Here is a 25,296-nt window from a genome sequence, read left to right on the forward strand (position 1 = left end):
TGGAAAACTGTGAAGCAGCTACATTGTTTTGGCCAACTTCAGCCATGTGTAAAACATTTCCTGCCTAAACTGTTCTGCCCAAAAGCACCACGTTTCAGGTCAGTTGTTTTAAATCTTCTAGCTTACTGTAAAGAATTTTTCAATAAATTTAATTATTTAAATGAAAACTTTGACACAGAAAGACTTACTCCGAGAGTGAGAGTAGGCTGGTTGGCTGTTGCCTGCATTCTTGAGCAATGGCATGAGATTTTATTTGAATAGGAAAAAAATCTTAAGATCAGCTTTGGGGAACCAAGCTAGGACATCTGGGAGACTTTAACAGGATTCCTTTTAGCACTCGTCCATGCATTGGGAAGCATAACTACTTATACAGGGAGAAAAGACAGATTCTTGATGTTCAGCCACAGAGGTTCAAAGACTTTGGTTTTGTTAGATACAGAACACTTTCACCTTTCACTGAAGCCAGAAATTCAGTGCTTAGGGGTTTCCTGGAGTGAGCCCTTAGTAAGACCTAGTTAAAGTTTTATATAATCAACAAGTACCATGTAAATTATTTCTTTGAAGCTTGTCATATTACATGATTACAACTTTACCAAACAGCTGAAACACAAACTTTGACCTTCCCAGATTTGAAAGGCCCTTGAGAAAGGGAACTCAAATTTATAGTTCAGCTTTTAAAGGAAAATTAACATGGAAAAATGTTGAAAAAAATTTGCACAAGAGTTCAGCGTTTGCTTGCTTTCTTTTTGTTTTAAGTGTTTATTGAATATGAAGTATGTAAGATAACAAGTGAGGCTAAATGTTTTAGCGTGGACTGTTTTCCTACTCTTGATCTGTAACCATCTGGCAGTGTTTCTACCTTTTGTGGGAAACAGGATCTGGCTTACAGGAGAGAGGTAAATTGCAATCATTGGGTCTCTTTCATGATTTCCTGTAAATGGAATTCCACTAAGGCGGAAAGTGGTAGCAAGCCTGGGCCATCCAGCTGCCTGAAATGACTTCACACCACAAAAACCTCCTGGTCTTAGTGAGGATTTCTGGAAAGCATGCTGGATAATCAATCTTTCTTTTGCTTGCCAGATCTCAAAAGGATGTAGGAAGAAAGAGAGCTATAAGTTAAAAATACCAAAAGAGTAATGTAAAGTATACTTGCGTATCTTTTGTGAGTGAGGAGATCTGCCTAGCTAAAGCTCATTCAATGCTTCCTCTTTGTCTTAAATTTTTCTGCAGGTAAAACACACAGCTGAATCCCTAGTGGCTTCTGGCCATGATTAAGCCTAGATTAACTAACTCTCCAGTAAATACATAATGTTAAGTAGGCCTAATAAGTAAAACAGTAAGTAGTATATCCAAGGACTTCCAAGTTACTCAAAATAACTATTTACACAGTTCAGGTACAAACTATGAGAATACCGATGTAAGAAAACCAATTTTGTCTTGGGTGTCATCAGTTCCTGCTGCCAAGAATTTTGCTGGGAGAAGTGATTTCTTTTTGGAGCCTGTCTTCCAAGCTGGACTTTCAAGCATTTCTGTCAAAACGAAGTAAGGCAGAGTGCTGGGGAGAGAAGATGGGCTGAAAGAGGAAGTACTCCTCAGTTGTCCCTTCTGCTGCAGGCTTGTCCGTGGTCACACAGAGCTAGTGGGCAGGGTTATTTTGTCAGGTGCACCGTGCCCTCTATCAAACCCTGGCAAGGAGTACTGAGAATAAACGCACTGAGTTTTGTAAGGTGCTGAGCTACTCGAGGAATAAAAGTCCATGCTGAGAACATGAAGCAGGCGGTGACTGTCCCTTTCTTTAAAACGGCAACCTCTTCTCTTTCCTTGTAGGCAACAGCAGTGCCGCAGGAGAACAACTGAGAAGCACCAGCATGTGTTTGTGTAAGACCTGCTGAATGTTTAACCAGGGACGGAAGACGTGCATGGCTAAGGCCAACAGCCAACTATATTTCTATACCTTGTACATAGGAGTACACTAGGGCAGCTTCCAGGCCACCCACAGTTCCCCTGAGTGAATGCCGATTATGGGACACTAAGCTAACCAGTGCCATAAACTACTTCAGAGGTTAGATGCCTTTCTTAGGCTCCTGTCAGAATTAAGTAGTTTGTTTTCTGATTCTAGCCTCCTTTTAATTCCACTTCTGATACCACACTGCGAATATCAGAAATAGGGTTTTTAAACATCATTTGACACTACTTAATAGGCCTATGTGTATGTATGCTTTCAATGTAATTAATAACTACATAAACTTCTCAGCTTCCAGTCACTTGTACCTATAGGTAGTACATAAAGATACAACTAACTTCTTCTTTTTTCCAATTAAGTCTTTTAGGGGCTTCTTTTTTTTTTTTTTTTTTTTCTTTTTTTTTTTTTTTTCTAATTAAGTCTTTTAGGTTTTAATGCTCTAGGCCATTTTGATAGTTTTGTGCTTTTTTTTACTTTTTTTTACAATTTAATTTGTCAAATCTTGTTTAACATAGGAGCAGTGAAATGCTTCATGCACAATGATTTTAAAAACTGATTGGGCAGAGATTTGGGTTTTTAATATGACTAATCATACTTAATTCAGCTAATGTCCAGTTTCCAAAGTATTCTGTATAGCTACTGAAGTACGTAACTGAAATAAAACTGGATTTGTGCACAGATTTCAAAGTTTTCAGCCTTTTTCTGCTGGTGACTGAAATATTCATCACACTTTACCAAAATCCACATTCCTCATGAACATCTAAGTCTTTTCCAAGCAATACACTATTAGAAAAGGCTTTAAAAGGTTGAAAGTATTTGAAACATGCGAAGAATCCTGATCCCAATTAAGTTGGTGGGAGTTCTGCCATCGAGTTCGCTGATGCTTAGTTTTATCCTCCAGATTTAGTTACAAGGAAAGAACCATCTTGAGAAAAGTTACTTCTAATTAAACATACCAAAATCCGCAAAGCTGCCGCGCTAAGCTTATCCCATTCATTTAATTCAGCTAGTAACATAAGACCCAGCAGATTACGTGTAGCAAGTCTTCTACTCTCCTAGGTGACAGGCAGCAGTTTGTTTTAACAGTATCCTTTTTAGATGAGTCACATACTTCTCCCGGTGTTGACAAGCCCAGAAAATACTTAATGAGATCCTGTTTGTGAGGAGGCTGTGTCAAATTTTCAAAAAATGTTTCAGAAGTGTAGCAGTTCTTAAGTGAACCTGTGCCCTTGGGCTGCAATTACTCCTTGAAAGGCAGTGCAAAAGCAGTGGGTGCTTTGCAAATTTTTTATTTTTTTTTTTTTTTGGGGGGGTGGTGGGGAGCAGGGAAAGGGGCATGGAAGGAGAAGAAAAATGAAAAGATAAAGCAGGCCTAAAGGCAAAAGTACAGGGATAAGCATCAGCAGTAAGTGGGGACTGTCTGCATGAGGTGGACCTAGAGGCTGTGCCAAGGAGGGGTCAAGCGAGTGTGTAGCCCAAAACTGGAAGAAGCATTAGGAGCAATGAAACTGCAGGCATAAAGAATCTTTTTGCTTTTCTTGGGGTCCAGTATACCCCAGTGTTTAGTATGTCTCTTTCTCATTAACTATGAACCAATTCCTGAAAAATCTTGTCAAGCTAGATGCTGGGCTTTAGCATCTTAATTTGGCATGGCTCAAGTTGTGGTGAGAGTATCACAGGACCAAAGAGGAGCTAAGGATGGCAGTCCAGCTGCCCGGTCATGCAGAGTCACCTACAGCAGGTAGCTCAGGACTACATCCAGGTAGATTTTGCTTGTCTCCAAGGATGAAGGCACCACAGACACTGGGCAAATTCTTCCAGTGTTTGACCACTCTCACAGCAAAGAAGCCTTATGTTTAAACAAAATGTCTTGTATTTCTGCTTGCATCTGTTGCCTCTTTCCCTCCTCCCCCTTCTCACAGGAAATGAGCAGTTTTACTTAACTAACTTCAAACGTTGCATATTCATCACACTTTTGCTTACCAGGTAAAATTAACGAACAAACCCAATAGCTTGTAGATGACAGGTTGTCAGGTCATGGGAACTGGAAAGATTGGAGAGACAGCCAACAAGCACAGCAGTGATGACAGCAGCTAGCTGTACCAAGATCCATTGGTATAGAAACTCAGGCAGTACTCCAGTTAGCCGCACACATGATGTGCCTAGCAAGTGATGCAGAACAAATACAGCAGAAAATAGGTTTCCCAAACATTGTTCAGCCACAGTAAACATGGTACCATGCATTGCATAGGATAATACAGGAATTCCAGTGTTTCAGAACAAAGTACTTACCAGGTACTTACATCCACCATACCAGAAACGTAAGGGGGTAGCATATACAACAAAAAGGCCACAAATACAGGAATCCTCAAGACAAATTATTAATTGGGTCCAGAGTCCTTAGAACACATACCACAACTGCTACATTTGCTCCTTCCCAAGCACTAGCTATGTGTCTTATGCTCTGTACAGCACAAGCCTATAGCTAATACCCACTGAAAGAATATTTAATAAATACCAAGCACTATAACAAGAAATAGAGTCACTTTTTCACTTACACAAATATGTTCGTATAACCTGTGCTGGTTTAAAACATAGAAACCAGTGAAAACAAAATGGTATTTGTGCATTATTATGGCTGAACAGCCAAGATATTAAACCTAACATATAAGAGTACTTGAGCTTTGGAGTACTGCTAACTGGCCAGCTGGTGAGGTAGAAGTATGCTGTGGATGACAATCAGCTTTCAGTGGCAATGAACATGATTTGTGCTTCATATCCTTTCCTCTGGGAAGGTGCTATTGAGCAGTGCCACTGTAAATTGAAGAGTTTAACACTTACTTGCATTACAGCTAAGGTCTTTAAGTGGTAAGAGATACTGCCTAAACCATTAATACTAATAAATCATTCAGGCTGTCAACACCAGGAGGAACTCAGACTAACTATGACTCGGTGCATTCACTAAGATTTCAGTGAAGAAGCTTCAACAGAAAGACACCGGGAGGCAAACTAATGCCAGGAGTGGAGTGAAGTGCAATATTTACATGTATTGAGCAAATTGCAAGAGTTTAGTGTTTTGGTTTTGTTTTGGAGAGTCATTACTAGAAATTTTGTGAGAAGAGAAGTTTTTTATCAAAGACACATTTTACGTGGGAAGGCTTTGTAGCGAACAGTTGCTGGGAAAGCATATGCCATATGCAAGGGAAAAGCTAACAACAGGGACTTCTCTGGGAATGGAAATGCTATCCACATCTGTCTGTCTGTGGCTGATGAGGACTAGATTCACAGAAACTCAGGACATGTTCTGAGGGTTTCCACCTATGTCTAGCCAGCAGGTGAGCAGCTCTTTTTCTCCCCATGCTGAGATGTGGGAGCTCTGGAGGCACGAACAGGAATTGTGGCTCAGACAGGGTTTCTTGCTGTGTAAACACAATTTCATAATATTCTTGTGGGTAATTGAGCCTAGAGTTACTTTTTGTCTAACTCATTACAAAATCTTAGCAGAGACAAACTAGTTCAATTTGTTACTTAATGCTGGCTGACACTTAGTAATGTTTGAGCACTATTCATCTTCTTCTGTTGTTGATGTATAGAGGAACACAGCAGAATCAAAATCCACCCTATATGTAACCCTGCTTCCACTACAAAGATTTTTTCCCAAGACCACAAAGATACAAGATGTGCTATTCACTAGCTAATCCTTACGGTTATTTTTTCACACTCCTATCATGGCTAAGAGAAAGCTGTGTTGCAAGAATATAGCCTTCCCAAGGTTAAAAGAGGTGACCTGCCTACAGTGACTTGGTTTGCAGAGACAAGAAGAACGACATGAAGCTCAGTACTTTTGAACAATACCATATATTCTGCTCTTGCTGGTGTAGCTTGTGAAAGATATTGCTGTCCTTAAATGTCAGAGCATCTTGTGTTCTAGGGATAGACAGTAGCCCCAGCCTTTCTGGCTGGTAAAGGAAGCAAACCCACCACGGACTAATTGTGCAGGCCTTCAAGACTAGTTTTGACATTTGTATCTCATACGAAGCCTTATTCAATAATTAGATTTTGAATCTTTGAATCCAGTGGGTACATTACACTGTATATCTTCAGGGTTGAATGGCCCCCAAAATAGGAACAGACAAACTCTTCTAACCTAATCAATCATTCCTGCATGCTACACAAGAAATGTCTGGGCTTTTTTGATCAATAATGAAACATCTTATGTCTTTTCCAGACCTGTTTCCTCTTCACTTTTACTCTAAAATTCACTAAAAACCTTTGGTACAGGCAGATGAGTACATTATTTTCTCTTAAAGCCTGACTTCTTGATAGCTGAGGTGTGCTTCCTTCCTGTCCCATTGTAGGTTCAGAGGAACACGTAATGTTAACAGCAACTCTATTTGCACTTCACTTCCCAGCAGGCAAAAAAAAATCCTTTTATGAACTACGAAGATAAAGTGTATATTTTTTCAATGGCTCATGCCCTGGTTTATTTTTCATGCCCATTCTGCTCTTGGTTTTAGATTTATAGTCTTTCAGGACCCTGTGCTCTCCCAGGTTTAGTTTAGCTAACTGGCTGACCTATGGCCAGCAGTGGTGAAGAACGTTTTAAAACATGATGATAAAATGTGAATTAACGTATTTCTTAGGGCATGAAACTTCATTAGCCTGCTTCCTTAATTCATAATAATTAGAGAAACAACATAAGAGGATTGTGTGGCACATGCTATTCTGATCTGGCCGGTTTCCATGAGATCCACATGAATTGCAAATCTACCATGAGCAAAAACATGTTCCCTGACCAGAAAGCAAAACTTCTGCTCCAAAAGACAGCTACATACTGTTCTCTTCTTTTAGACACTCAGTATCTTTTTGAGTGCCTTTCAAATCACACCATGAATGCAAAGGGCTGTATTTTGTTTGTAAGTCACAGTCTTAGGAACCCATGAGAGCAGTAGCCAGAAAAATGAACTTCCTCTTCTCTCCCTCGCTGAAAAAGATGCCTCTGCAACGTATTACATGTTTACAGTGAGCACTCTGATCAAATAAGCATGCTGAAAAATGTTTCTTCCCTTGTTTCTGTCTGCAGGCAGGTACAAAGTTTTGCCCTGAAGAGGATTGCAAAACAGCTGTGTAAGTGCTTGGCGCTAGATGCAGAGACATCCTGTTGATCTCTCACTTAGAGGATGTGCCCTGAGAAGTGCATGCCCTAAGCATAAGGACAGTCAATCCTGAGGAGCAGAAATAGCTCTAGAGATTAGAGAACTACTCTGTAAATGCTGAAGGTCTGTTACTACTGCAAAGACCAAGTTCATTTGAGGTCTGGTTACATACTGTTATAGAAGCCATGGTCTGAACCTTTCACTGGAACATTGAATAGCCTACTGGGAGGCACTCAGACCTGTGGCATATAGGTATTCCTCTGTTACAGCTAGGGCTCTGAATGGGCCTGGGATTGCTGGTATGAGAGTATTTACTGAACATATTCTTAGGGAAGAAAATAGCATTTATGAAAGCTTACTTCAAACAAAGTGTGCAAAATAGTCCTGTTTAAACTCAGTGGCTGGAGGAAGCCTTATCACCTTTTCGGGCTAGATCTTTATAGGTTGGAATATTGATTCTGTTGTCAACTGACTTTTACAATGTTTTACATTGGTTGAAACAATGGTTCTTATTTTAAGCCTTTACTAGGACTGCGTGCTTAATTCTGGTTACGTTTATTACGTGAGACTTCAGATGGTGGCCCTCCCTGAACAGGGTCACTTATGAGTGAAAAGGCACTGCTTGAGAAAAGCTTTAACATTTAGTGCTTCATGTTGGCCAGGAGTATTCAGAATTAGTCTCTGGACAAAAGGCAAGTGTGAGCAGAAGAGTCTCTTCCTACATCATTGCGTCAGTTAAAAGAAATATCACACCTCTGCTTTTGCACTTCATTGCTTCATTGCTTCATTGCAACTTAAACTCAGATTAAGGAGGTCCTTTCATCTGTTGTACCTACTTTGGGGTTCTGATATCTTGGAAAAATAAACCCCTCGGGTTAAGACGTATGGTTTGAATTCTGGCCCCTGCTTTCTTGGCACAAGCACTTGAAAAAACAGCTAAAGTCACCTGAAGACTCCTTAAACTTAGAATTTTTGTTAGCGCAGTGGTTAGGACATTTTGCAGAGCAGTGTAATATTCCAGTTGTAAACTTTTCTTAAACCAGGCAGGGAAAGTACTCCAGGTTCTCAATGAAAATGAAATGCGTAACGTACAAGAAAGTAAATTATTGTTGCCTTGTTACATGCAATGTGATAGCACTAGTGCCATTCCTCCAAGAATTGTGGAAGTGTGTTACAGGTATTAGAGAATTAGACTCTCATACACAAAATGACATAAATTATGCCTAAGTAACTTGTATAACCTCAACTGCTGCAGCATCTGAGATCCTAAAAATATTTATTCCTGTGGTATCAAGCCTATGGCAGGTCAATAGCATTAAATTATTTAATAACAAGGGAATTTGGGCACAGTGAAATTGGTGACCTTCTGTCAGACAGGGCAGATAGCTCTACAAAAGTATTTCAAACCTGTTGCTAGTTCCCAATACAATTGGCTAGTCTGTATTTCTGTTGCTACCTAAAAACATATGATCTTCTGTGGAGAGCTAAAATATAGGGGCATTAATTGTTCATATAGAGCATCTATAATCGAGTTACCCTGCACTTCTATTGTAAGACTGAAAGGTTGAACTAAGACCTAGAAATACCAAATGCTCATTTGCAGGGAAAGCCCACTCCCAAAGGAAATAACACTAGGTATTTTGTTGTAGTCTTTGACTCTGAAGACACCATCATAACATTCCATAAAAGCATCTTTCATAATCAGAAATTCCCAAACACTTGTGCAGGTCTTTTCCACAGAACAGAAAATGATTCAAAACAAGCGGAAAATTGTTTCCACAGACTTGTACTAAAATAAAGGTGGGGTTTTGGAAACCAGTTAGTTCTAAACAAAACAATACCCAAATATTGACTTGCCTTTGGAATTCCCTTATTTCCATCTGCAGAGCAGCTAGTAAGAGGATCCCAAGTGAATGGGTGAGTCACAGAGTCACTACAAAGTTAAATGCTTACCTCAGTTCAAAGTAATTTCTTTGAAACAGTTGCTTCTCTCTATTATTTTAATAGCTGTAAGGGATATCTCCCTGTCACTTAAAAAAACACCCAAGCGATTGCAAATGACTGCATGCCCACGGTACCGCTAGCTTGGGCTTGCAACCTCTGTTGAAAGCCAGCTATACTGTATGACAGATAGATTCCAAAGTTCAGGGTTTGCCATAGGCTCAAGCTCCCTGGGGTTAACTGCGTGAAGACATCTGTACGGTTCAGTGGGGAACAAAGAGGACCAAGACACACCAGCGATTTAAAATGGACAGGCCAAGCAGTTGCTACCTCAGCTATCTCCCTGCCCATCCATTTTCCAAAGGCTGGAGCCTCATAGCAGGCTGAAGCTGCTTCTGAGCCACCACAGCCTGCATCTTTTCATATTAAGACACTCTGAAATTGTGTGCCAGGTTTGCTAGATGTGGAGCAGTAAATCCCAAGTTCATGAGGAGCTAAACATACTTTTGGCTGTCCTTGGTGCAAGGTGGAAAACATGGCAGTCAGGTCACATTCAATGAACAGTGAAGCAGCAACCCATTCAACTGTCAGCTACTTCCTTCAGATTTAGGATGGGAAGAAAGAAGACATTTTGGTGTTGTACTAAGTCTACTCACTGACATGACAACTTGGAACTGCTGGCAGTTGCTTTAACTCTCTACACGGATGATCTAACCTTGTTGTTAAAGAATTACAGTGGCCTGAAGCAGTTTCAGCTTGCTCTTTCTCATGGCACTAGTGAAAAGCAGCAGCACGTTAAGTTAGCACACAGATGTACCTGCATAGTACCCCACACTCTGGGTTCATGGAACTGATTCCATGTTCAAATAAACAGAATTTAAATAGCCGTGCCTGAGGAATCATGCAGCAAAGAAGGGAAGATAAGGAACTTGGACCAAGCAGTCCTAGTGGCAGTAATCATGAGATTCTGAGACCAGAGTTGCCTACACAAACCAGATCTCAAATGAATTTTTTATAGAAGTCTTCAATCAATTCACAGTCTCTTCTTCCTAAGATCACATAAGATCTCCCCATGTAAGATTTACTTGAGGACTCTGGGGAAAATGTTCCCTTGGAAAATATCTGGAATTATTGATTGGTGAAAGGGCAATGACTTAGCAGTTAAAAGCAGTGCTGATTTCTCAATGTTATTACTACCCATGTTATTGTGATGCAAATAGCTTATACCAAACATTAATAATGCTGAGAAGAGATTTTTGTTTAGTAAGTACATGAAGTTCCTATTAGGGGCCAAAGTACATGGCCTTGTCTACAAGGGTGGGGACATCATGGGTTATAGGAGCCAGCGTTGCCATCTCATTTGAATGAATCATGGGTATATCAGGTTTGTTCTTTTTTGCTTATTAATAGAGATCTGCTGCAGCACACTCACTGGACCACTGTTCTGGGGTATGCACTGGGCTCTTAAATACTTTTGGGACGCTGCAGCTCTGTTGGCATTTCTCCTAAGCACAGATTTCTTACTAGCTACCGGTGTGTAGACACAGGACCTCACAGGCTAGCTGCCTTCTCAAGTTCCTTCAGGTTGTTCCTCAGTAACTTCTCAGGTTACCACTAGCTTTTCCAGATTTGTCAGTAGTTTCCATGTACTCATCCTTTGGCACTGCATTTCCCAATGAGCCACAAGGAAGGTAACCAACTTACAGATGAGCATGATGGGGGGTCTTTGAGATAAGATGGGCCTTGTAACTAATTTTTATAATTCATAAATTAGTAAGAAGAATGCCCCAGAGACCTATTATCTTCCAGAGACCCCAGAGATCATTACCTTCTGATCATTAGACCAGCTAGCACAATTAGGAAGGATGGACAAATTTCAAACACATACAGCCTTTCTGTGCCTGGAGACAATGAGCGCACACAGAATTTCAACTCAGAAGAAATTTATGTCTAAGTTATGTCTAAGATGGCAATCTTCTGGTTTACAGGAAGGTTTCTGATGGAGTTTGGATTCTTTTATAGAAGAGTAATACCAGTCACACACACCCCACCACCCCCAACCTACTCCCCCCAAAAAACAGAAGGCGGCAATAACATGTGATTTACAGGAAACTTGCAAAATAAGACAATGGTTAAGTTCAGAAAACCTTTCCAGACAAGTGCTTTTGTAGTAAATCTGGAGTTTTACTGTTCACTCCCACAGAGCTAGAACTGGATTCAGTGGTGTTGATCTCTCCCTATCCTAATGATGTGACAATGAGGTTTTGTGGTTGTGGGTTTGGACAGGGAAGCACCAGTGCAGTACCTGTTAGGTCGCCTTCAGCAGAGGCAGCTGTCATTTATAAATTCCTGTGAACTCTCCTCGATCAAACAGGAGACAGACTGTTCTTCCAAGAGGTCCCTAGCACCAGAAGTGTGTGGGCTAACTGGGATGTGAGACTGTGGTGGTTTTTGTCATGTTCTGGCTCCAAACCCCTTGTTTTCTTTAGTTTCTAACTACTTTTCATTGCAGAGCACAATGTTAGCTCATCTCATAGGAATTTGTTTTCTGTTTTCCACTATTTCAAGCCTCCATCCTGGTTAGTTTTCAACTTGGAAATTACCTTTTTCCACAGACAGATTTTTTTCCCCTAAAGTTCCGATTAGACACTTTTTTCCCCCCACTTTTTGCATTACTTCAGTAAGTTACTACTCACCCAAAACCACTGTGCAGCTGTATCTTTCAGTGTGGCTGAATGTTTTCTCAGGTTAGGAGGGTGTCTTTGCTGGATGCGGACCAGTAATATCTCATAGCAGTAAAAGCAGTGAAAATAACCCAGGCATTTTAAAGAGCAGTCTTGAAGTGACTTGTACCTTATTGTTCACTATCTTGGTTCTGTAGGAATGTAGTATTAGCTCACAATCCATTTTTATTTCCTCTTTTTTTCCTCTTTCCTTGTTTTGCCTCCTTTTTCTTCCTGACTTTATACCCTAGTTTCTTTCCCCCACTGTCTTCATCTTGTTTTGTATGCACCATTGTCTACAGCCAGAAGAGGGAACATAGTTATGTGGAGAAGCTCTGACAAAGCAGAGTGGATAGTTTAAATGGATAGGCAAAGCAACATATCTAGCATGGAAGATGTATAGATTATTCTTCTACTCTTCTACCGTATTATTTTCAGACACCTTCAAATTGTATCTTACCTTAGGGCTTTAACCTGCTAAATAAATGTACCAAATTGACAGGATTCTCTGTCTTGCCTCTCTCCCTTCTCGTCAGTGGTGGTTACATCGAGGCTAACAGACCTCTGTGCATTAGAGGTTTCTCTTTCCTTAGGGATCCCATATTTGCTATTATTAGGGCTTCTTGCTTTAAGTCAAATAGGTAGGATGCTGAGGTTATTATTAGGGCGCAGAAGGAGGAGAATGTTGAAATGGCAAAGAAATATTTTTTTCAGAATGGAAAGTCACCATAATCTGCAAGATATTTCCTTGGGAGTCCTTTCAATGCCTAAGACCAAACTCTCAAAGCTTGTATACGGCTAAAGGAAGCAAGAAGAGAGAATTAAAGAGCCAGATCTGCTGTCAGCACAAAGTGCTCAGTACCTTCTGGGGGAGCCCTGGTAGACATCTTCATTGCTGTGCCATGTTGATGATGTATCATCACATGACTGTGACCAGTGGAACCATGCCCTAAATTACCAGAACAGGTCAAGCTTAAATGCAACATAAATCCTAGCAGCCAACAGGAAAGACTCTGCTGGTATGTTGCACGGTAGCATCTGGAAGACATCACATTACAACTACATCTGGCTCTTACTCTAAGCCTGGCTTGTTTAAGATTTGAGTGCTTCTCCTTGAGTAGTAAAATATTTTAAATCATAATACCACTTAAAATAGTGTACATATTATGTCACACCATAATACACAATCTCCACTTTCACTTGAGAAGACAGAAACTTAAAACCTGTTTCATAACATGCAAACACTTTAGATTTATTTAACATTTTATACTTCTCTTGGCTGTGCTGATTTTCAACTTTCTAAATATATAAACTCTGCTAAACTGAATATTCACAGAAAAGCAAAGCAGGAGGGTTCTGAGGGGTAATTTTTCCTGTTCTATGATTGTAAATTGAACAGTACATCCCAAATGAATGAGGAAGAATCTTTGCCAAAAGTTTTTTTTAAATAGAAATAATTACAATGAGAGATGTGCCAGTTTAGGACGGGTGGTTAAACTCAACCAACTGTATCTATGTGTATACAGTTAACCAACTCTAAACTGTATCTATAGCTGTACGTACAGATGCCTGTTTACAAACAAGGAAATAAGAATTATTTATTCAAGGACTAAATTTACACAGCAATTGGTGCCTGGCTGCCTTCATGAGATGCACAAAAAGTGTTACCAGAGCTACAGTAGGTGCATGGCTTCTGCTGGAATGGGGTTAGAACTGCCCTGTACTTCAGACCTGGCAATGCTAAGAGCAGACAGCCTGAGGGTTTAACACGTGCTGTGTGTCAGAGCCTGCACTTCATACAGTCAGCTTTCCAAGGGACAGCCAAGACAGTGGGTGGAATGGAAACTGGTGTTCTGGAAGGAGAAGACTCATTGTAGTCTGATGCCATGGCAGCGGGCACAGACGAAGCAGACAATGCAAAGCTAATTCAAGACAGTTGAAGTCTCGAAAGGGAGAATACTCCTCTCTTCAGTGGCAGAAGGACTGAAGAACAGTTTGTGTACTTTTCTCTTGGATCCAACTGAAAGACTGCAGTCCTCATCAGCACTTCAGGATAAAGATTGCTTGCACTGTAGTTGAGGTGATATGCTTGACTTAAGCACCCATCTGTTGCTTCTTCTGTAGCTTTAACATCTGGTTTCTTAGCACATCTTTTATTCCTTCAGATTTAATGTCTTGCACGCAGAGTAATTAAGCTACACTCTGATAAATGGCTGGGCTTTTCACATTTTGTATAGCAAAGCATTAATTCAGTTCACACCAACTTTCATTTCCTTGGGCTGATGTTTATTTAAATAAAGTTGTGTATCTTTACTTAAACACAAAATGCATTATTCAGTGATATGATGACTTAAGTTCTACTTTATTACACTTAGGCAGACCTGGTGAAATCACGTGGTTATATTGATCTGAGCTCAAACAGGTTTCAGTTCTGACCTTCGATATACTCACACAGAATTCCTGCTGATTACAATGGGAGCCAAGCACCTGCAGCCAAGGCTCAGCATTTGGCCTTCAGTCAGAATATGTTAGCTTTCGCTTTTCTCTAGATGCAGAGGACACATAAAAAATGTTGTTTATTTTAAACTTGTTTTTCTTTTCTTTTGCTTGTTTAAAATGAGGTGTCTCTTCCCATCATCTTCCCCAAGTCACAGAGCTAACTTCTGACTTTGCCAACTGTAGTTCTCCAAACTTGCCAGTACTTTTGTTTTGCATCAATGATGAGTACAGGTCACATCACTCCGTTGACACAAAGATATATCTTTGCAGTGCAGCCCAGGGATGACACAGGTGACCCTGCCCGTCTGTTTCACAAGCAGAAGTATTACGTCAGTCCTTATTGGAAATTCCCCTAACCAGGCACCTTGTGAAAAATGATGTTTTAGCTGTTTAGATGGTAACTAGTCATGTTTATACATGAACTGTTAAACTAATTTAGCAATAACATATTTTAAATTACCATCTTGCACAATAATAAAAACTGAAAACAGCCAAAAGTAATATTAGTTTGAATGGCTTCAACTGAACTGGCCAAATATTTTTAGCATTTCTTTTAGTGTCATTCCAACAGGGTACACAAAAATGGAAGGTGAGACAGAGTTTTCTCGTTCTGTTTCCAGTCAAAGATGCAGCAAGAAATGTCCTGCACCAGAAGCTTACGATGTCTGAAGATAAAAATACAAAAAGTTTTTTGGGAAAGGAAGAATTACTACAAAGTTTCTGAGACAAAAATCTTAGGCAGAGAAATAAGAATTATTATATATGGTAGCTTTGAGCTACCAGAGGTTGTGGTGTCCTGAGGGACTCCACTCACTGCTCCTGGACAAGGCACTGGAGTATTCTTCCACTTCGTTTTGCTCCTTAGGGAAATATTTACCACTGTGCCTGGCAGAGCATAAGTACACATGACAACTCAAAGTAGTTCAGGTCAACGGATGGTTTATATCTACTTGTAGTGTATCTCTGTCTCTCATAGTGCAGGTGAAAACAAAGCTGTCCAGAAGGATAAACTGCATCAAACTTCTAGGTAGTTCTAGAAGCAGAACTGGGATAGGCATGGGGAAAAGGACAAAAAGAAGCAATGAGGGTTTAGATTAAGTTCTAAGGCAGCCTTGCTCACCTGACCATAGCTACTGCTGGGGTGAAAGCACCACAGAATAGGTCTATTTAAAACACTTTGATGCTTGTGACAGACCCCACATTATGCTGATAAAACAAGTATGCATTTCTGAAGGCATTTTGTGCAGTTTACTATGAATTTTTTCTTGTGCTAAATTTGGCAGGGTGCTTCTGATGTTAAAATATTCTTTTCCTGCAGCAACCTGGGGGTCAGGTTTTGGAATAGGCTGAATTTCAGAAACGGTTATGGAAAACTGATTTTGAAAGAATGCTAATGCATGTATCTAGGTATTTAGATGTGTATGCACAAGACTTAGATGTGCATGAATTATAAAGAAAGGATTGTAAGGTAATTATCGTTTTAAGGAGGTAGGGCTGGAAGAGACTTCCTTTTATATACAAGCAAAGAATTTCATTTCTGAATTTCTGAATTCTGAAGAAGTTTTGTGGATTTTTACTTTTTTTGTTTTGGTTTGTTTTTTTTAAGTCTTGGGGTACTTTATGTACACAGGCCCTACCAAAATGATGGCTGCATAGCTTCAGGCAAGGATTTTATTTTGTCAGGATCATTTTCCTGATTTTCCTCTGAAAGCTTTTAAAATAGTTCTCCTTTATAAGATTTGATGGCTTAAGTTTGTGTAAGAAGAAGTTTAAAAGTGGAAGACAAATTGCTATTTCAATCTATTCTGTCTGCTTAAAGTTCTCTTCTACCATTGCATTCCCAAAATCTTGTCCATAAGATGTCTGAAAATGATCATTCCTTTTCTTTTTTCAAAAGGGAAATCAATAATTGGAGAAATGTAATCTTAAGGTCATGATAAAAGGCTGACAGAAATATATAAAATAGCAGTTGCAAATGAAAGCTTGATGGCTGGGTTGCAAAGAGATCCCTAGACATGCTGACTGTTGAAAAGCTGATGACACGAGCAGCTTTACTAAAGTAATGGGAGGAAGCATGTCCTTTGATAGGACAGACCATGTGAAAAGCTGACATAAGGCTTCTCTGCCTGACTGCCACAGTCATCTGCTCTTTTAAAAGAAGTGAACAGCAAGAAAGTGTTCTGTGTCAGATAATGGAGGAACACCTGAACAGGTGAACATTCTTGAGACAAAGGTGTCTCTCTTTCAGAGTTCACACACTTATGAGTGTGGTGAAAGTACTGGACACCCAGAGAACAAAATCTCACTCAAAATTTTGTCAAAATGCTGCACAGGAAATGTGCATTTCTGAATAGCTTTCTATTCTCTTTTTGCTGATTTTCTCCCCTTCTTACTGTATTTCTGTCTTTTTACATGTAATCATTGATATTTCCATTGATTCAATTATTTCACATCGTTTGATGTGTCAGAATATTCTGAAATATTAAATTATATAAATAAATCTCACACCAGCAAGACAATTCAAATGCTAATGTAGATGTAGATGCCTTATTCCAGGTATATTCTTATACTATAGAGTATTAGCATTGATTCTGTCTCACTTGTTGTATGAGAATTCAGAAAGTCCACCTTTGAAATGAAAACCCTTCTAAGCATCTTGGCCCATGCAAATGCCAAGTTGTCTCATTGTATTTGAAAGACAAAGTCCAACTGAGCGTGTTAAAAGGGGAGATTTAAAAATGAAAGCTCAAAATATCAGAATAAGTTAAAAGTGACAGCTGTTTTATGGAAACTTTGCTGAATTTCTTTTAGTAGACAATTCTGTTTAAATACTGCTTAAAAATATTGAAATCACTTTTTGTTGAAAGATATGAACCAAATAACACACGTCTGCTTCTTCAGTTAACTCATGCCTTGAAAAGGCAGTTTCCAGTGACGTACAGAAAACAAAGTCTCATCACTTAACAAGGTCTTTTTCTTCAACTTTTTTTTTTTTCTAACATAGATATTTTAAACATAAGAACAGGCAGCATTTTTGGCTTTGTCCTTTCATTGAACTGATGTGGGAGGAAACAAAACACCTGACAGAAGATAAGAGCCTCTTGTCACATGGCATGCTGATGAGGATGATGGGAATATCTGCTCTGAGTTCAGGTGTCAGAGTTGGACTCTGTAGCAATAAGAACAAGGAAAGGACTGAAAAAATAATTATTTTCCTTCTTTGCCTGGCTTTCTGAAAGTCAGTACTCTTTCAACAAAAGGACCTTTAGATTTGCAGATATTTGGGATTGAGGAAGAGGTGTTCAGTTTCACTGTTGGCTCTTTCCAGCCAAAGCTACAATTCATCAAGCTTTTACCAGCTCACAGAAGAAGAGTTGTCAATCAACAGTTAAATTCTGGCATGAATAGTGCCTTTGTAAATATTTCTGTTATGCCTTTGAAAGCACACAAGCCAAAACAAAAAATCTTTTGACAGTGTGTGAAAAACAAAACTGAAATGTTTCAACAGCCTTTTGCAGCTAGAAAGCTGGCCATATAAACTCTTTAAAATTGAATGCTCTTTGTCAGGTGGAGGAAAGCTTGTGTTCTGAGATTTGACCATCAGGCAGCTCAACAGTGCAGCTGTGTGCCTTAGAAAAGTGTTTCTAGCTGTGTGAGTTGGTTGGGTGCATTTTTATTCACCTCATGAATCATTTGCAGTTGACATTGTATTGATCTTGAGCGAGTTTCCCTTCTAAAGGCATTAGCAAGACTTCAGTCAGATCTGATACACGGTAACTTCAGCCAAATAAATCCCCAAGGTGAGTGATTTCCTTACCTGGAAAAATCAGGATCTGAGTTTGTGTTGTTTCCTTTTTTAAATGCTGATTGTTCTTGTTGTCACAGGCTCAGCCTGACTCGTCAGTAGCACCAGCAGAAAGCAGTAGGTAAGTCAGGCTTACATGAAGTATTTTTCTGTGTGATGTCCCAATTCAATTCAGTCATGTAAGCATATCCTTGACTTTAAATACAGGGATGGTATCTGTAGGTTGAAAGAAAGAAAAACAAAATGCTGAACTGCTGGCCAGCTTCTGAGATGTTTTGCTTATCCTCCATGTGTGGCTCCACTGAGGCTGTTATTCCTGCAGCAATGTCTTTCTTAGCACGAAGTGCAGATAGCCATGATGGAGGGAAGAGAAGAGAAGCAGGTTTTTTAAGAGACAGTGTGAAAAGAAGAGCCTTGCATACACAAAGAATGTATTTTGCGCATATATGTTTTTTGTCACCTGTATAAGATAGTCTCAATGACGTGTATTGCAGAAAACGTTGCAGGTACTGACTAACTAAAGAGCATTGGGACGGAAGTGGAGTAGTTATCTTGAGCTGCACAATCACAGTTGAAAAACTGAATGTTCAGATTTGTTTCAATTAAAGGGCACATTGGCTAAAGCTGCCAGTATATCTTGCTGCTTTCATTGTAACTTGTCTTGGATTTTAACTTACATCAGTGATGGCAGGACAATTGTTAGTACCACATCTGATATCTGGCAGACTCAAGAGCCACACCACTGCTGTCAGTCTGCTTAGAGGTGGCTGGGAATCCAAATTCTCTCATGAAAATTAAACCCAAGACTTAGTGTCCTAGGCCCTGCGTTTGTGGGAAAGTTGTGGTTTTTTACAGGATATACTGCTTCATGCTCGTGTACAACAATTTGGGGGGGGTTCTTCTTAGTTATCTGGCATCTTTTGCATACTCTTTAAGCCCCTTTGGAAGGGCATAAGTCTATTCTAGAATTGTTATGTTTTCAGGAAAATAATTTTCAGCAGCTACCTAAAGTTAGATCAACAGTTCTCCTTCGGACAGTCATCCTGTTGCTATGCCATTCTGCACAGATTTACAGCTGAATTAACCTGTGTCTTTTTATCTGTAGGTCTTTTAAGGTCAGTTCAGCTGACTGTAACCTTCTGCTTAGATTTTAAAATTCAACTAGCCCCAGTAAAATTCCAGTTTATGTACATTCAAGAACACACCCCTTATAGTAATCATTTTACTTACCTCCAGGTGCACTTGGTAGGAAGACCTGCAGTTCTTTGATCACTGGGAAAAGAAAAAAGTTCTCTGAAATGCCAAGACCTAGCAGCACTGGAAATGCAGGAGAAGGCTGAACCCCAGTATCTTTGAAAAAATAATGAATGGGGAAGGCGTCTCTGTAACTCCTGGTGCCAAGAGGGAATCTTTTCTTCAAACAGAAAGAGATTTTTCCAGATTGATTCTTTTTTAGCATATCAATCTTAATTCAGAAATAGGATCTGGAAATTTAAGATACAAATGTGAACCTTTAGGTGGAGAACTAGCCTGCAGCTTCTGCTGAGGGGAATACCACTAGCTAGAATCCAGGCTGGGATAAACCTCCTTAAAATGATGAGGTGTAATCCATGTTCTTAATTTAAAACAAATCAGTGCAAGGTTGCTCAAACAGGAAGAAACAAACGTACACTTCTGAGGCAGAGATAATTTCTAAATACTGCCTGGGCTGAGAATATATATGTGTGGATAGGTGGAGGGATACATACAGAAACATCTACCACCCAAAAGAAAGCCTAAACTGTAGGGGTTTGGCTTGTGTTCTGTGGAGCTGTGTAGGATGGAGCTGTCATTTTCCCATGGCTCTTACCTTGGCACGAGGGATTCTTCTAGCTGATCCTTGCTAACGTAGTAAAACTAGAGGTTTGGAATGAAGAGCAGAAACTAGCTGCATGGCCCTTGTTATTTGTCCTGGCATAGTATCCTTATTGTAGCTATTAAAATCTATCCCTGAGTTTTGAATCTGCAGTCTGTGCGTATTGCAAGATACTTTTTGTCTGGATCTTCATCTGGGATGTGTAGTTATTTTGTCCACTGAAGTTAATGAAGTAACAGTGACCTAAATCATCTGAGCCTTAATCCTGCCCGTGGCTGTAAGCCCTGGCTCTTAGCGTTTCCCTTGCATTCTTTGCAGTAGCAGAAGAATTAGAGAGAAATGACATTTCTCTTTTGAACCAGAGACAATGTCTTTTGTTTTGCTTTGGCTGGTGGTTGTTGGTTTTGGTTTTTTTTTTCATTCGTTAGTTTATTTATGAACTAGTCAGTCTCTTCCAAAAGTGATACTCCAGTTGAAAACCTGATGGATGGTAACTGAATATCAGAAGGTCATTTGAGCTATGCATATATTGACAAGTAGGGTAACACAGTAGGAGTGGATCTGTAGAGTAAAACGATTTGTGCTGAGGATTGGGTATTCCACAATATATTAATTTCAGTAGGTTTTACTTCAGGTTGGTTCTGACCTGTGAATGGAAAACTCATTAATGATTGCAGGACTCCAGAGCGCATCTTCTGGGTTAGTGTTATCTGCAGGTAATCCAGATAATACGCTTCAGGACCCCTTTGCAGTGTGGTATGTGGGAAAAATCAGGAGGTTTGCTTCCAAGTTGCACTCTTGGCCTCACCTAAAATGCAATGTAGGAACAGGGTTTATCGCTCTGTCCTGAAGATAGGTCATCAGTTGTACGTCCTGCAAAAAGTTCTGCCCTTGTCAAAAGTCTTCCTGCTGGATTAGAGGTAGGCTTGCTTGCAAAAGGATTATTTCTGAGCTGAAGTAAAACATATCTGGTGTATAGCATGTAACTACAGCACTGTTTACACTCTTCTGAGCTTTGCCAGAGAAACAGCTGTTTCTTATTTTTCAAGTGTAGTGAAAAGGAGGCAGATCCAGCAGGAAAACTCAGGCAGGGGATGGTAATGGCTTAGAACCTGCGCTCCCTTCTTCAGGCAAGGTGTTCAACTCAAAGAACTTGAAACTGGACCTGGGCAACAAGCTCCCTAAGGCAATACAGACACAAGTGCCAAAGTGATTTCAACAACCAAAGATCTGACCAATAAATTTTTACCTGGAGAACAAATTGCTGAGATATAAGCCTCACTACTGAAGTTTTAAACCTCTTGAGTCATATACTTTCATTTTAGGTGTGCCCAGATGACCAGTGACACTTTATTATTCGCAAAGTAATAACTCCACAAACCAGAGGACAGACAATAAGAGATTGATTTGGAGTCATTAAAGCAATTCACCAGTATGCTTATTTGATGGTAACGTTTCCTGAAATAATTCTGAAACCACTGTTAGCACCAGTATCGCAGCTGGTGAGAGCACTTTCCAGAGGGTAGCTGGGGGTGGCCCTGACAGCTGCTCTGAATTGTCATGTTGCACATTCCATGGTTTAAACAGTAATTTATTTTGCAATCTCTGCATCGTCAAATCTGGGGTGTTTGTCTGTAATGTTTAATGTTTAAAGAGGTCAATATTTAAAGAGATCTGTGACAGCAAATAAAACCTCTGGGTTGCTTGAAAGTTAATGTGTCACACACTCTGATGGTGATATAGAACAAGAACTGTCACTGACAAAATGTCAGTGCCTCTATTAAGACAAGAAATAATGGTGCCAAGAGAAACACCAGTGAGAAAGACTACATAAAACTTCTGACGCAGTTTCTGAGTATCTTAGTGAAGTTCACCGGAGCTTAAAGGAAAAACTCTATTTGTTAATTCTATTCAGGACATGCAGGAGAACAAAACAGTGTGAATAGTACAAAACAGGGTATATGGGATTTGCCAGTGTGGAGAAATGAATGTACCTGCTGCTCTGCATCCTGCTCCAAGACAGTGTGGGAAAAAACAGGCATGTGTATTGGCAGACTGTGGGATACACTATGCCCTCAGTAATGCCTGCAAGAGTTGCCATAATCCCTTCCTACAGGATCCCTGCTTTGAAGTAGCACAGTCATGCCTGGCACTGAAGTTCCCAAAGTGATGTTGGAAAAACCAAAGTAGCAAATGTGTGGGTTGTTCTGCCTATAAGGGGAAGGTGATGGCAATAAAAATTGGTACTACAGGCACTGAAATCAGTATACATAGCTGTATGGTGATACAAGCAAAGAAGGAAAGGGCCAGTGGAATCCTTTCACATGCCGGTGACCTGAGGTTAGCTGGGTTTGCCTCTGCTAACCTTGCTGCTTCTATATCACCCCCTCTGCCTGACAGGGCTTGCTGCAGCAAAGGTCTGCAGCAGCAATGCTGGGAAGCACAGCCTGCACTCCCTCTCCTTCCATGCACAGTTCTGAGTGAGAGGACTGCTGCCATAAACAGCAGATGGGCAGAAGACCTTTGAGCAAAATCCGTAACTATCAGAATTTCAAAGATACTTTCGCTCCTATTAACTTAAAATTTTAGAAACAGGGTTATTTGATTAGTGAGAGAACTTCTGATTTTATACCATACATCATATCTACATATATAGTATTTTAATCTGAATTAGGTAAAGTCACATCTGCAAGTACAATTAAAATTATCGGACTGAATTGGAAAAGCAACCACTGAATCTAAAATTACTTCAGTTGAAGCATCAGGTTAAAGCATAATGATGTAGTATATTTGTTGTGCAAACACAAACTAAATAATTAAATAAACATTCTTATATTTTTTAGGAGCTGTGGCCATTTGTTTCCAGATAATCTAGGCAGATCTAATATTTCTGGGAGATTGGAAGATGTTACAAAAATCTTCTCTCTTAATAAGGAAGTTTGGTGTTTCAAGTTGGAAAGACAGCTCACTTCTTGAAAATCACATCTGATAATAATTTCCCTTGACAAAAAATATTTTTTGTGTAAAGGGAGCACAAAATACAGTTCAATATATCTAAAGACCACTTTTAAAGAAATGGGGGATGTGATTTGTTTCCCTAACCTGATCCTTTCGAGTTAGATCCTTTGTAGTCCCAAAAGTCATGAATAGTTTCTTGTAAGTAGAAAAGAGAAGCAGAAACAAGACTTATAAAATCATCTGAATACTCGGGTCTCTGCTCTCTCTCTCTGCTCTCTCCTTGTGTCTCCAGACCTAAAAATGCTGTGAAGTGCAGGCAAACTGCCAAGAGTTTCACACCCAGTGCTGAACTGGCATAAAGTCAAAGGTTGCTAGTTGCATTTGGATGCCAAAACATTAGCATGGTTCTCACTACTGGCTCTTACATGTCCTTGCTCAAAGCTAGGTACTTTGCAATTTTTGCTTTTTTTATAAGCTTTCATTGCTTGCTTTTCCAAGGTTTTTCTTCAGCTTTAATCTTGCTGCTGGTGAGAAAGCATCTTGCGTACTAGAACTTTCCTCTTAAGTGGTAGCTGTTGATGGAAGTCCTTCTTCTGCAATGGGAAGCATATACATCAAGTGTTGCATGCGCTGGATACATCTGCAGTATCAGTTCATTGCAGTTCGAGGCTGCTCTTTGGTCCAGATTGCCAGTCAGCCACACCACAACCCCCAAATCCCTACTGAGAGGCCGTCTCAGTCTGAGCTCCACAGACGTGTTTGGAGTGGGACAGCGTGCCCTTTCTTAGAGCCCCAAAATATGTCCAAATTTCTACTCAGAAATGGAGCATGTTAAGTGCAATGTGGCCCTGTCAGCAATATCCCTAGCCTGACCCTTGTTAACACTGTACAAATCCACTCAGTGACTAACCACCACAATTTGAAAAGTCACAGGCTGCATCAGCTAGGATTTGCTCTAGATCCCTAGTCTTTACCCCAGAACTAACATCTACCCTTCGAGGGTAGCACATTGGAACAGTGGTAGGTTTGACCCATAACTTGCAAGCATATTTTTGGGACATAGGCTTTTATTTACCCTGTACTCAGACAGGCACCACTATGAAACTAATAAATCACAGACTTCAAGCTCAGAAATGTTCCCACAGAACTCAGGGCATCATTCACCTGTTAAGTGCTCTGGGTGGGATCAGTCACCTGATGCTATGAGCTCCCAGGTCTGCTTAAAGTTGATGTTATAAACACTTATGTGCATCAGAGCATCTGACAAAATGGCTCATTGGCACCCTTCAAATACTTGATATTATTGCACTTGAAACCTAGGCTCTGTTCTCCAGGAAAAGCAAAGATTCCAATCACAGAAAACTCTGTGTACTATTTGTGGATGTTCAAGTGGCTGGTAGAAGGAACCAATGCAACTTAGCAGACACCTCTTGGCACCAGGACAGAGTTAACTCCAGCTTGGAGGGAGAACAACTGCAGCCTATAGGGAAGTATTTAATCTCTCTTCTTCTGTGTGATTCTTAGCAACACAGTAAAAGGAACACATACTACAATTAATGATTTACATATTTATAACCCAATCCTCTTGACCTTTGTTAGCCAAAACACCTGAGTAAATGAACCTGTATACTCAAATTTGTTGTAACAGCTGGGAATGTGGCAAATGCTTTAAAAAAAAAAAAAAGTGAGCAGCAAGAATAACTGTTTTGGTTTTTTAAGGTAAGATGAAGCAGGAGTACAGAACTAGTCATATGGAGTTTAATGATAAGACAAATAGTAACTTCTAAAACCAGAATGTAAAAAACTATTTTGCTTGTGCAATTGCACACTTCATTTTTGCAATAATAGCAAGTTGCTTGTTTATCTCATTCAAGCAACTATTTCCTCATTTCATGTCACAGCAAATAGCTGACTAGGGAAAAAGTTTGATTGGTAATTTTGAAGATTATAGCACTGGTTTCAAGTTAATGGTCATAAAAATTGCATATTACTGTTGTAGCAGTTCTTTGGCCAGAACACAGTATTTTGGCTATTTTCAATTCTTAGGATGGCAGGCACATCCTAAAGGAATATTGTAAAAATCTATGTACCCTTTTTGATAATTACCTGTTTTGCCTTCATCCATCCACTGAAATTAATGAAATCTGAAAGTAAATTTTATGCCCTTGAACAAGGGCAGGATTCTTTTTCTGAGTATGTCTCACTGAAGCTCCTACAGCTTGCAGCTAGTGTTTTGTCTTGAGGCAGCCAGGAATGCATGACATTTTGTAGTAACGTGTGGCATGATGATAATTTAGAAGCCTGTTTGTGTCAGATTAGCAAGGGAAGAACATATGAAGAAGCAAAGTTGTTAGGAGGAATAACACATCTCTTGCTCTCAGGAACTCAATGAGAGC

General features: G+C 39.8%; 1 protein-coding gene and 1 long non-coding RNA gene across 2 annotated transcripts in view; one reads left to right on the forward strand and one right to left on the reverse strand.

Moving 5' to 3' along the window:
• CDO1 (cysteine dioxygenase type 1) overlaps nucleotides 1–2,643 on the forward strand; it is a 19,823-nt gene extending 17,180 nt beyond the window's left edge. Inside the window, exon 5 of the mRNA XM_080372428.1 lies at nucleotides 1,828–2,643. Coding sequence (XP_080228554.1) covers nucleotides 1,828–1,857 — 30 coding nt within the window. The 3' untranslated portion in view covers nucleotides 1,858–2,643. The remainder of the gene's footprint in view (nucleotides 1–1,827) is intronic.
• On the reverse strand, nucleotides 2,428–20,820 carry LOC308056699. Its single transcript, XR_013924930.1, has 2 exons — nucleotides 18,100–20,820; nucleotides 2,428–15,327 (listed from the first exon to the last, which is right to left on the reverse strand). It is a non-coding gene; the product is annotated as an uncharacterized lncRNA (long non-coding RNA).
• Between the last annotated feature and the right edge of the window lie 4,476 nt (nucleotides 20,821–25,296).

The sequence above is a fragment of the Falco punctatus genome (assembly GCF_963210335.1).
Source record: "Falco punctatus genome assembly, chromosome: Z".
NCBI classification, from domain to species: Eukaryota; Metazoa; Chordata; class Aves; order Falconiformes; family Falconidae; genus Falco; species Falco punctatus.